The 12,327-nt window shown below is 42.0% G+C and overlaps 1 protein-coding gene across 5 annotated transcripts in view; it reads right to left on the reverse strand.

Annotated features, from left to right (window-relative positions):
• Positions 1–12,327, reverse strand: part of CARS2 (cysteinyl-tRNA synthetase 2, mitochondrial) — a 54,479-nt gene that overhangs the window by 15,576 nt on the left and 26,576 nt on the right. For all 5 annotated transcript variants that reach the window (XM_074990223.1, XM_074990214.1, XM_074990233.1 and 2 more), the window contains 2 exons: positions 6,869–6,936; positions 3,494–3,560 (listed from right to left, as the gene is read on the reverse strand). In XM_074990223.1, coding sequence (XP_074846324.1) covers positions 3,494–3,560; positions 6,869–6,936 — 135 coding nt within the window. The remainder of the gene's footprint in view (positions 1–3,493; positions 3,561–6,868; positions 6,937–12,327) is intronic.

Consider the following 12,327-nt stretch of genomic DNA (forward strand, 5'->3'; position numbering starts at 1 on the left):
CTGTCTACCTCAATAGGACTCATGCCATTCAAGTAGCTAAGCCACCTCTCCAACAAGCTTGCTTGCTTGGACTGAGCAGTCAGTTGATGGATCTCATCTTCTACGATGCTATTGGTGAGCAACTAAACCAATTCTTGTTGGGCAGTCGTTCATACTACTGCAGGTGTTGCACGTTCTTTTCAGATCCTATGTTTTCCTGTAGTGCCTGGATACACTGATTCTCAAAGCAATTAAGAGCCTGTATAGTAGTCTGTCTCCAGGACAATCTGTCCTGAACTAGAGTTTCCAGATCACTGGGAAATATACTGCATGACTTCAATATGGCCTTTATTATGTCTTTATAGTGCTTATACTGACCACTGACAGAGTGCTTTCCATAAGCAAGCGGGTCATAGACGACCATCTTTGGTATCCATGTATCATCCCTCCTCATAACTTGACCAATCCAGCAAAACTGTTTGTTCATAAGCATTGCTTCCATGACCATGACACCATTTGGCTTAAGAACCTCCGTATTAGGAATTTTGTCCCACCAATTCACCTGGGCAATCTTTCTCAGACAGTGCATATGGAACTGATTGAGTTTCAAAACACAGCGGTGATATACTATCCATGACTCTTAGCCTTACAGCAGGATACTCTGGCCAACTGTCGGATAAATTGCTATCTTGGTATGGAGTTTAACGCCATGGTCATTCCACAGACATTTGGTCAATTTTCTCAAGGCAGCGTTGGTTTTGGCTAATTGAGGAGATATATCACAATCCACATTTAAGCTAGAGGACAGAAGCAGTACATAGTTGATTTTGCCATTAACCCAGATGCATCTACTTTGGGGGTTAAATCAACCTAATGTGGCACTCTTCATGGAACAAAACTTTTCACAGCCCTGAGCAGCCTAGCTAGGTCGATGTAACTTTTTAAATGTAGAACAGGTTTCAGTGGACACTTCACCTCCATTTCTGTGAAATATTTTTAAAAATAAATAGCATTTCTAGAGACTTCAGATGCTAAGGCTCTGATCTTCATTGAAAAATTAGACCAACCTAGCTACATCCACCAGGGGCTGTGAAAAATGTTGCACCCTGAGCACTGGAATGAGGTTGCCCTAAGCTCACGGAAGTCACAACTAGTTGAATGGAAGAATTCTTCCCGAGCTAGGGGAAGGATTAGAAATGGATTAACCACAACAATGGAAAAACTCTTTCTATCAATGTAGGAAGCATCTTTCCTCTGGCGTAACAGCGGCACAACAGCACTGCCTTATCCGTGGCACTGTATGGTAGACATACCCCTTGCATGAACCAGAATCTAGTGAGGCAGTAGAAAAATATAGCTCCTCTAAGTAGCTGAAGTTCTTTAAGCAGCAAGAAGAGCTATCAATGAACTATTTGCACATGGAAATTCCCAGCATGTTACAGATCAATGCACACTACCAAAATAATAGGGCTTTAACTACCTCGAATCTCTCAGCTTTACTGTTACAGGTGTTACTTTGTGAATGCCTAGCGGCATGCTCCATGAACGTTCCAATACAACAGACCCCTGACTTACGCAGGGGTTGCATTCTTGCAACCACCCTGTAAGTCATATTTCCCACACAATGCAGGGGAGCCAGGAAATTGACGCGGGCACCAGCCCTGTTCAGCTTCCTGGCTCCAACAAGCGAAGGGGAGCTGGGGACCAGACAGCAGTCTGGCTCCCCTCTGCTGGTGGGAGCCAGAAAACTGATCAACACATCGCTGAGAGCCAGGTGTGGCTTCTCCCCGGTGTGACAAGGTGAGGCTGGGAGGGGGTGAGAACAAGAGGGAAAAGCAGGGCATTCAAACAAGCAGAGTGTGAGCAGCTGGGGAGGAAGCTGCCCTGGGCCAGCTGGTCCCACTTAAGCCTGCTTTTAAAAGAACCCTTGCCCAGTAAGCATGGGGGAGAGAGGAGAGTGACAGAAGAGGGGAGAGAGGAGAAAAGAAAGCGAGGGGAGAGAGGCAAAAAGGAGTTTTTCTAGAGGCACCAGAGGAGGAGAGGAGCGCTCAGCCGCTAGGGACTAAGGCCCCTGCCCAGGAGGCCCTGAGATTTGGTGTAAGGTCAAGCAGACTGATTACACAGGAGGAGCCAATCCAGGAAGGGGAATGTGTTGCTGCTGCTGCCACCGCCACTACCCAGAGGAGGTGGGGGGGGAGGAATCGTCTGGGGAAGTGGCCCAGGGAAGAGCTGTAGTGTTCGTGATGAGAGGAGCCCTTCCCCACCACTAGCAGCCGCAGAGGGTCCCTGGGCCAGAACCCAGAACAAGTTGGTGGGGCCCGGGTTGCCCCCCAGACCACCATCTCCTCCCCGCCCGTCTCAAGAAGGGTGATGGTATCCTGGCTGAGAGGTTAGGAGATTAAACAGAGGCCTGGAGCCCAGGTGTGAGGCTAGCCTTGCCACACCGGATTCTCCCAGCTGGGGGAAGCCAGGGAGAAGGTGCAGATATGTGGCTGTCTGTCCAACTGGCTTCCCCCAGCTAGGAGAACCTGCACGAGACAGCCAGCCACGGTGCAGCTTCTTCCAGCTGGGGAAAGCTGAGGAGAAGTCACAATGCCATGGCTGCCTGCCTGGCTTCTCCCATCTGGGGGAAGCCAAGGGACAGACAGCTGCGGAGGTGGAACTTTCTGTCCGTCTGGCTTCCCCCAGCTGGGGGAGCCAAACGGGTCAACAGCCACAGAGCAGCTTCAAGTTGCGCTTGACTTGTATTAATGCAAGTTAAGCGCAACTCGACGTCGCGTATTTCGGGGGTTTACTGTACAAGCATAGCACGCATTCACCATGCTCTGGCACCTAATTACATCACCATCAGCAACAACAGACTGTGAGACCTAACTACCGTAATGTAACCTCACTTCTCTTTTGGTGAGCTTGAACAGGGTGAACTGACCAGGATAAATCTGTTGCTGTGTGCATTCAAATCTATTTTGTGCAAGCGGGCTGTTCGCTTCTTTAATGCTATTTGGCATGACAGATTTTTTGCAGAGAATTTCTGTTCATTTCAAAGAGGTATTTATCAAGTATTCATGTAAGTGAACGTCAGTATATCAGTAAACAATTTGATTGCCCCCCCTCATTCACTACCTGGGCTATAAATACAAAACTACAGTGATTTCAAAAATATAATTACACAAGTAGATCTTCCAATATCAATACACCAAGTTTTACTGGCTTCACTCTCCAAATTTTGTTAATCTCAACAAAATTGGCTTCAACAGATTAAAAACCAGAGATAGGTAGAGTTTATGAATTAAGGCCTCAATCAAGAAAAGCACTGTGCTGTTCTGACTAGGGATGATTTTCTGAATAAGGGCCCTAAGAGAGCAAATTTGCAAAGAGCTGAGCAGTCTTCTACATCTGGAAATTGAAGTAGTTAGGCTCTGCATGAAGAGAACACCAAACTGCAGCACTGATACCTCAGTATTTGGAGGATCATGGGAAAAGATAAAAGTAACTGGCCTCTTCTTTTTCTTACCTGATCTGTACTTGCTGCGCAAACAAAACATTCTGAATTCATCCGCTGAATTCTTTGTCAAAAAATCCTAACCAATACATAAATAAATGGAAATCAGCATTATAATAGACACCTTCTAAAAACAGGATTTCATTATGTAATTTTATACTTTGTGCACGCCTGTATTTTATGTTGATTTCTCAGCCCTTTGGGAAACATTAATAAATAAATACATTGTTACTGAAACATTCTACTTGCAAAACTGGATAAAGTAGGAAAATGATTCATATTGTAATCTTTCAACTTTAAAGTTTATTTGCAGAAGAATTAAACAAGGTAATATCAGCTGACAATTTAAAGCACAGAAAGATACATTATTAAATTAAATTTTCACCACTGTGATCATCCCAAACTAACATACAGCATGAAGAACAAAGAGAAATGTAAACCTGAAATGTTCTGCTGAGATTTAGAAACAACAGAAGTCAGGCGGAAAGGGATGGGGGAACCAAGGTACCCTTGCTAGCTTCACCCCCAGAATGTTGGGTTTAGTGAACTGGATTAGAGTTTAATTTGTTGCAGGGGATGAGAGTATGTAAGAATAGAAGGAAAATTGGGAGTGTATGGAAGTTAATTTCTTCCTGTTCTAGATTTATCCATACAGATTGTCAAAATCCTATTCATTCAGAGGCCAACTCCCTCATTTTAGATTAATGTTAAGGTTGCTTTAAAACTCCATTCATAAAGAATTTGACTGTCTTCTAAAGAACCATTTCCAGTTGTGATAGTTTATTTGAAAATGATCCATCACTTAACAAGCCTGCTCACCACGAAGAGAGGCACGTAGCAGTGAATGCTATGCTCACGATCTTTTAAAATTAGCAGATGAGAGGTAGTCAAGGTTTGGCTGAATTTTATAGCACTGCAATGAGGAGTTAGCACACGTATGAAAAAATGGGAAAGTAAAGAAATACATATGGAAAGTTAGCTTCTGTTTCATATTAAAGCAAGCGGCATAGTGAAGGCACCAAATGTTGAGCATGTACAGTGTCTACAATGAAAAAAGAAACAGTTGGGGCAATCAAGGCTAAGTTAAATCAAGAACTAGACTGAGAGAATCATTTGTCCGTACACTTTATATAAACTCAGTAAATTCAAAGTGCCTGAGAACACCGTGGTAGGAGAATAAAATGCTTAAGGAAGGAAGTACATTATATAAATGAAAACTCTGAGCTGGGGGCAAGGACCTTATGAATTATTTAAATTGGAAGAGAATATATAGAAAAAGTTGTTATTTAAACTATGTTTTGAGTGAAAACAAGTCTCTGTTCAAAACAGGATGTGTGGGAAAACTGAAAATATTCAAACAAAACTGATTTGGAGGGAAGAATATGAAGAGCTGTTCTAACAAACCAGAAGGCTTGTGCATGTGGAATACTGCGGATAAGCACCACTTGATCAAGGGCATCCAACATGGCTGCAGGAAAAAGAAAGCCATGCCTCACTGACTATTTGCAGCGTGTTCAGTGTGTTGTTGGCAGGGGAGACAAAGGGAAGACAGTAGGAAGGATCACCCAAGCCTTGAATATTTCAGAACGCACACGAAAAAGTCCCACATGGGGCTTAAGATTCAAGATGCAGAATGACTAAATGGGAAGAAGTTTGGTTCACTGGTCTGAAAATTACCTACAGGACAGAATTACATTCATTAATCCCACCTAATCTATGTAGATTTAGACTAAAGAAAAATTACCCATGAGGTACTGCAGGGAGGAATGCTGAGTCAACAGTTATTTAATATTAAATGTATCTGACTTGCCCTGGATGTAAAAATTATTTGCTATGACAAAGTTCCCTTCACCTTCCCAAGCACATTCTGTCAGCACAGAACATTCCATTAGACATGCAGTTGAGGATGATGTCTTTTTTTTTTTTTTTTTTTGTTAAAGTTGTGCTTATTGCGGTCACCCTCATTCCACCAGCTCCTCTCCGGCACCTGCCTACACTAGGAAATTACTGTCAAAATTGTAAGCGATGGATAATTTTCCTAGAGGACATGAGACTTAGCTGTACACAGACAGCACCAGGAGAATTAAGATTAAAGCAGCTCACACTGCACTCTGATTTTCAAAGGATTATAATTAGTCTTCCAGGAGGGTAGAGAATGAGAGGAATGCATGTGCTGAGACAGCCTTTTAATCCTTGTCTACATGCAGGATAAAACCATTGCTGACAATGGAAGTCATAACTGAGTGTATCTGAATTAGTGCTAAACACAGCTTGATAGTACATGTACTCAAGGACAAACTACGTTACACACCACTTCAAAGAAGTGTGGTTAAACCCACTAACAAACATACAGACAGGAGCCACCAAAAGCGACTGTTTCAACAGAGTTAGCTAAGAAAGCTGCTTTTGGCAAAAGCCTAGGCCTGTCTAATATAATAGTACCAACAGGATCACGCAGGCTGAAAAAGACCTACTTCTGGCACTTGACATTAAATATGAAATTAAGAGAATGGCACGGAAGATACAGGTCAGTGCCACATAAAAGGGTCTATGTTATCAAATCCTGCTTCATGTTATATAAAATAAGGCACGAGGTCTCAAAAAAGTAGTATCCTCAAACTGTAAAAAGAATATGCATATCATATGTTAATAACTTTGGGCCTGCTTGCCAGCTGATCAGTTAAATAGATGGCATGAGTGCTATGTTCCACAATACAGACCTTTGCTCGCGTATGTTAAGACAAGAGTATCAAATTCACTGTTTGAAGAAAACTGAGCTATATCATTTGACATGACCCACTGCCTCGTCTTTAGGACTCTAAGCAACCCTTGAGTAAGAGCAGATTTCATACTGGCAACAGAGGTTAATATGCCCATATATGACACAATAGGGACGAAGACCCCAATTTGGGGAAACAATTTTTGTTGATGAGAGAGACATCCTTTCAAAGCTACACAGAGCCCTTCTTCAGGTCTGGAAACATGGAGAAAGCATTCCTATACAGGGCAGGATTTAAACACATAGTGGGAGCATGTGTCCATGTGTATTCCTAAATCAGGGCCATAATAAATTATAAGCTGTGTCTACACTACAAAAATAACTTCCAAGTTGCTTACTCTGAAGTAAGCAACTTCAAAGTTGAGTGTCTACACACCCTACTTTGAAGTAGGGCACTACTCCATTCCCAGGTATGGAGTAAGGACTTCGACGTTGGGCTCCCTACTTTGAAGTTAACCTCAAAGTAATGGAAAAATGTGTGTAGAGACTCTGCTGGCTACTTTGATGTAGTGCCCAACTTCAAAGTTATCTTCCAAGTTAGTTCCTAGTGTAGATGCACCCATAGACTACAAACCTTCGCAAAAAACTTTAGTTTATAACAACGTTACCTTAATTGTAATGTAGTTTTTTAATGATTTTGACATTTTTTCTTGATTTCCTTTAATAAGCAAATGCCCTGGAAGAAAAATATGATTAAATTAGTTTTTGCTTCTGAATGAGTGGCAAATTAAAAAAATAAAACAAAACTCTGCTTTGAGGAACTGGAGATTGAATATACTTAGATGCATGTGTCACAATGGTTTCAATGCAGTGCTTTGTATTTTTAGACAGAGCTTTATCTAAAATCCTACACCACTATGCACCCAGAGCTTTGGATGTGTGCATTTCACACATTTCTTCCAATTTAAAGAAACAGAACTAATGGAATGGCAGACAACAAATAGCTTGCTTTCAACAGAAACACTCAAACACACGTCTACATAAGCACAGAAAACACTCTTACCTCTTGACATCCTACAATAGTATTTGGAGGCCACTAAACCCTCCTCATAAGTATAGTATCTCCATGCAAAGCAAGGCATTTTCCAATCCAATTTCAAAATGGAATAAAAGTGTAACACAACAGCCAGACAACTAATTCAAAAGCTTTGCCTAACAACAGCCGCCACACAAAATAGGCAAGTTTCCAAGTAGGGAGGAGACAGACAGATCTCCACCAAATGTAAAATTTCATAGGAACAAGCGATACTGAATGTTCTGTGATAGATGAAAAATGGCTGGCAAGATATAAAGCAGGTCACATATACACAATGACGTTCCACCTTAAAAGAACTTGAAAGCAAACCAAAGATTTTGAAAAATAATCAAAACATTTTAACGCAGCTTCCCAAAGTAAAGGTTACTGGAGAAGTTTCTCTCCTGAACATCTGGGCTTAGAGATACTTCAAGAGACAAAACTGATGCAAACTATTAGTGGGAAAATAGGAAAAAAGTGAACGGAAGGGGCAGTCTGAATATATGCTGAAAATAATATGCTGCATCAGGGATTGCATCTTAAGTCACGCAAAACAGGTATCTATCCCTGGCTGTCCCTCTAACACAACAGGACAGTCCCAATTAACAGAAGGCAAGCCCTGTAAAATGCACCCACTGTGGAAAACCTGCTCATGTGACTGTATGCGCCTCCTCCATCATGGTTATACCTATGCTGTAAATCTGACATCTCTGTAAGTAATCACAGATAAACTGCTTCCTTCCCTCTCCAACACACATTGAGCAGCACAGAGAACCAAATTGTATAAGGGAGTGTTATTTATTGCTCTCCTGCAATTTAAAGAGGTCGGCAACAGGACTTCCAGAGAAGGGGCCTCTATTCTGAAACCTACTGCCCGCTTTCATTCACTACAACGTTAATGTGCCAACCCTCAGTAGTCAATGTATTTTATCAGGTTCAGACAATGATTAAAGTGAAGGGTTAAGAGGGTAGAATTTACCTGGAAGTGGGAACTCACATTTTGATGTGTTGGGCTGATTCACTTTAGCATGTTTGGGGGGATCGGTTGGTTGTTGTTTTCAATTAAACTCCACATACCCTAGAGAACAACAAGAAGTCCTGTCGCACCTTGTAGACTAACAGATATTTTGGAGCATGAGTTTTCGTGGGCAAAGACCCACTTCCCACCAAAGCTTACGCTCCAAAATACGTTACTCTATAAGGTGCCACAGGACTTCTTGTTGTTCTCCAAGATACTGACTAGCACGGCTACCTCTCCGATACTTTCCACGTACCCTACGCTATTTAATAGCTGAATTTTACAGACTGAAATAAGCTCTGAGTTCGCAGACCTTGAGCAGAGGAGAGGCAACAGCCATCCATATTGAAACATGCACCACTGGGCATGTGCAGAATTCATGTCTACCACAGACTTTTTTCTCTGCAGAGTAATACATTCTGCTAAAAAGGTGCTGCAATTGCACCTTTTTTGCCCAACAGAGGTTGTTGGGGCACCAGAAGATAGGCAGCTGGGTCATGGGTCCAGCGTAGCCAGCAAGGAAGATGGCACAGGCTGTTCTTCTCACAGTGACATACTGAAGGGGGGGAATGAGAGGGGACAGAAAGTTGGGCATGTAGGGCTGCTGGGGGAGGTCACGGACTGAGTTTCAGAGGGTAAGTGTGTGTGCACATGAAGGGAAGTGTGGCAGACAGGGAAAGAGAGAGACAGAGCAGATGTGTCTGAATGAATCTGAGGGATTAGGGATTAGCCAGGGTCTTCACTGGGGGGGCTCCCTGTACTGGAAGACTTTCCAACTCTCCCCCTCCCCACCCCAAAAAAACCCCAACTATTCTATACTTCACACCCCCACACCCAGCCACCCTCCGGATTTACTCCCAGGCTTCCATCTCCCTCACTTCCTCTGTCACCCCAGAGCCTTTGCAGTGTTTCTGAGGGGTACGGAACACACATTTCTGTATTTTAGTTTAAACTAATTAATCCAAGTTCTGTATTAATATACCTAGTCAGGAATCTATTTGTCAAAAAACATTTCCTGGGTCTTTTTTGTTGTCTGTATTATTGCAGACACAAACTTGCTGACAAGAATTTTGAAATAAATTACTGAAATAATCGAAATTAGTATAATTATTTTATGTTTTCTGACAAATAATATGCAGAATTTTAAAATAACGTGCCCACAACTTTTAATATTCTGATGCAGAATTCCTCCAGAAGTATGCCCTGGACTTGGGATAGCATGTAGCTTAGCTCTGTGTAATGCCATCCACATTTGGTAGAACTCCTTTCAGATCTATACCCACACTCTTGGGTCTTGCTTACATTAGCAAAACCATGCACTGCTGACAATGAGCGCAAGGAATTTGTGCAGCTGAACTGGTGCTGAGTATGGCTTAGCCTAAAAGTGTAGCCAAGAAAAAAGGACTCAGCACTACTTCAAAATTTACGGTTAAAAGGCTTGAGCCAGCAGTTTGCATTAAGAGACTAATCTTGAAAGTTACTGAGTAGTCGCACCTTCCATTCAACTCACAGGTGGTCAGCTCCTCTCAGGATCTGATGGCACTAAACATGGCAGTAAGAGCAATGCTGTACTGTGGACAGAAATAATGGAATTTTCCTTTCTATTAAATTACAATAATTCTGCAACCAATCCAATTATTTCTGCTCCCTTCTCAAATCACCACTCTCCTGTGCCCATCTTTTATTGCATTCAGAACGCTCTTCCAGAATAGTATGTGACATGATTATTTTGTTTCTCTGAGACAGTAGCTGAGGATCTACTCCTTGTACTCTTGAATAATCTAACTGTACAAGATTTATGTTATTCAGTGGTAATACTGATTTATAGTTTATTTGTTCTGTGTGTGTGCGCGTGCGCGCATGCATGTACACGTACACATAAACAGAAGCAGGGCAGTCCACAGAGCTCAGTGTGGACAACGTAGCACTTTGTAGTGACAACTGTGGCTGGTTAAGAATCAGTGGAGACTATCTCCCGGAAGAATGCATCCAACCCCATCCTCCTCAACTGGAAACAGAATTTGCACAAAGGACAGTTTTAAAGGCAGGAGAGCAGTCAGAGAGCCACAGGTGTGAGAATGGTTTAAAAGGGTTCTGCCATCAAAACGAGATCCTCTCTGCAAGATTTTGTCCTTAGTACTAGAAAACGTGATCAGAAGAAATGTCGGTCTACTGTGAAAAGGCCATAATTTTCACACCCGGGCATCTAGTCACACCTGTGGCTCAGCGCCTTAGCTTCCCCATCTATAAAATAGGGGGATAATACAGAACTCTCTAAAAAGTGCTTTGAGATCTACTGCCGAAAAGCAACACACAGGAGCCACATATACTAAAGTTAGACACCTAAACAAAAGGGGCCAGATTTTCGGAGCAATTGAGCACCTGCAGCTCTGACTTCAGTGGAAACTCATGCTGCGCTGAATGTGTAAAAATCAGGCCATTTTTATGTATGTGTCAATCTATGAATTTAAGACTTAATTTTAGGAAAGAGGGTTTTAAATTTTTGACCACTATACCTGTATCACGTGGCTTCATAATTAGGCACTGGCAACCTTTGACTCATTTCAAATCCCACTCTTCTATGCAAATGAATGCCACCACTGGCAGAGAATAGTTCCATTAAAGAATCTAAAATATCAGGATTTTCCCAACTGTGTTGTGAGATGTTTCCCAGAGGATGAGCAGGCTAAAAATAAAATCCTTAGAAGAAGATTTATCCTCACTGCAGGGATTTTCTTCTAATGGGGACTGCTCTTATGATTCTGAGCCTGCCAGTATTCCAGAGCGTTAGCAGAATAATTTCTGAAGCTTAATCATTTGTCCTAAATAATTCACCACCTCCTCCACCAGCAGCACTTCTTACCTGAAAGAATGTAATTTATTGGCTTCCAGAGAATCATCATCAGCTGAATTCTCACTGGGATCCAGCTTTTTCTTTCTTTCTGAGAGAACTCAGAATCCTCCATTCTTCGCTAGACAAGAATATTTCTACCCTTTGACTAACAACATTTAAGAATAAAACTGAAAGGGTACAGCCAGCTAGAACCCTTCACTGCAAAGCAGTGAACATCCTTCATGAGGGAAAAAACTGAAATCATCTGGATTTAGGGAACAAGCTCACCCCTTGTAGATAATGAAATGCCACTTAGACAAAGCCCAATTGTTAATTTATAACATATTCTACAGTTGGAGTTGAAACCAGCATTCAATTTAACCATGGCAATTGCAAATATATGAAACAATCAGAGCCACAGCACCAGTGTATTATTATTATTATTATTATTATTATTATTATTGTCATAGCGACTCTCCCTGTGCTAAACATTGTACAAACCCCACCCCCCCAAAAAAAATGACAGTCCCTGTCCCAAAGAGCTGGCTAGTAAGTTTTAAAATTTCAACTGGCCCCATCAAGGGGATACTTGCCTATTAAGAGGCAGAAGAAAAAATGGACACTTTTATATTGACATGAAAGCTAATACTTTGTGATCACAGGTTAGGGAATTGTTTTTCAAATGACAAGGCTTAGTTGCAACAGTATGAATCCACGTGTGAGTACTGTTTACATTTGATCTCAGAAAGTTAAGCTCAGAGATATTGGGTTACAGACTGAGTTTAAACCAAGAGTGGCATTTGGAAATCTGATCAACTGTGGCTCCAATATCACAGTTATTCCCAAATGCATCAACAGTTTCCTCCAAAGCAGAACTATTATGGAAATTTTGGTTCTATTGTTCTTTTATCTCATTCTGATTACTCTGCAAATACATGAGCTTAAATCCATTGTTTAAGACAGATGTGGTCAATACTTCTTTTATGTGGGGACCACTGCAAGATTTTGGAAACTTGTCAAGGGCTGCACTTTTCTATGGAGGAGACACAGAGTACGGGATGGAGTTTGGGTTCAGGAAAGAGCTTGGCATAGTGGATCAGGGTACAGGGGGAGGGTCTGGGAGAGAATTTGAGTGAAGGGGAGGGGATGTTGACATTGGGGTGCAGGGTTGGGTGGGGGTTGGATGCAGGTGTGGATTCTG

Source organism: Carettochelys insculpta, chromosome 1, assembly GCF_033958435.1.
Source record: "Carettochelys insculpta isolate YL-2023 chromosome 1, ASM3395843v1, whole genome shotgun sequence".
Taxonomy (NCBI): Eukaryota; Metazoa; Chordata; order Testudines; family Carettochelyidae; genus Carettochelys; species Carettochelys insculpta.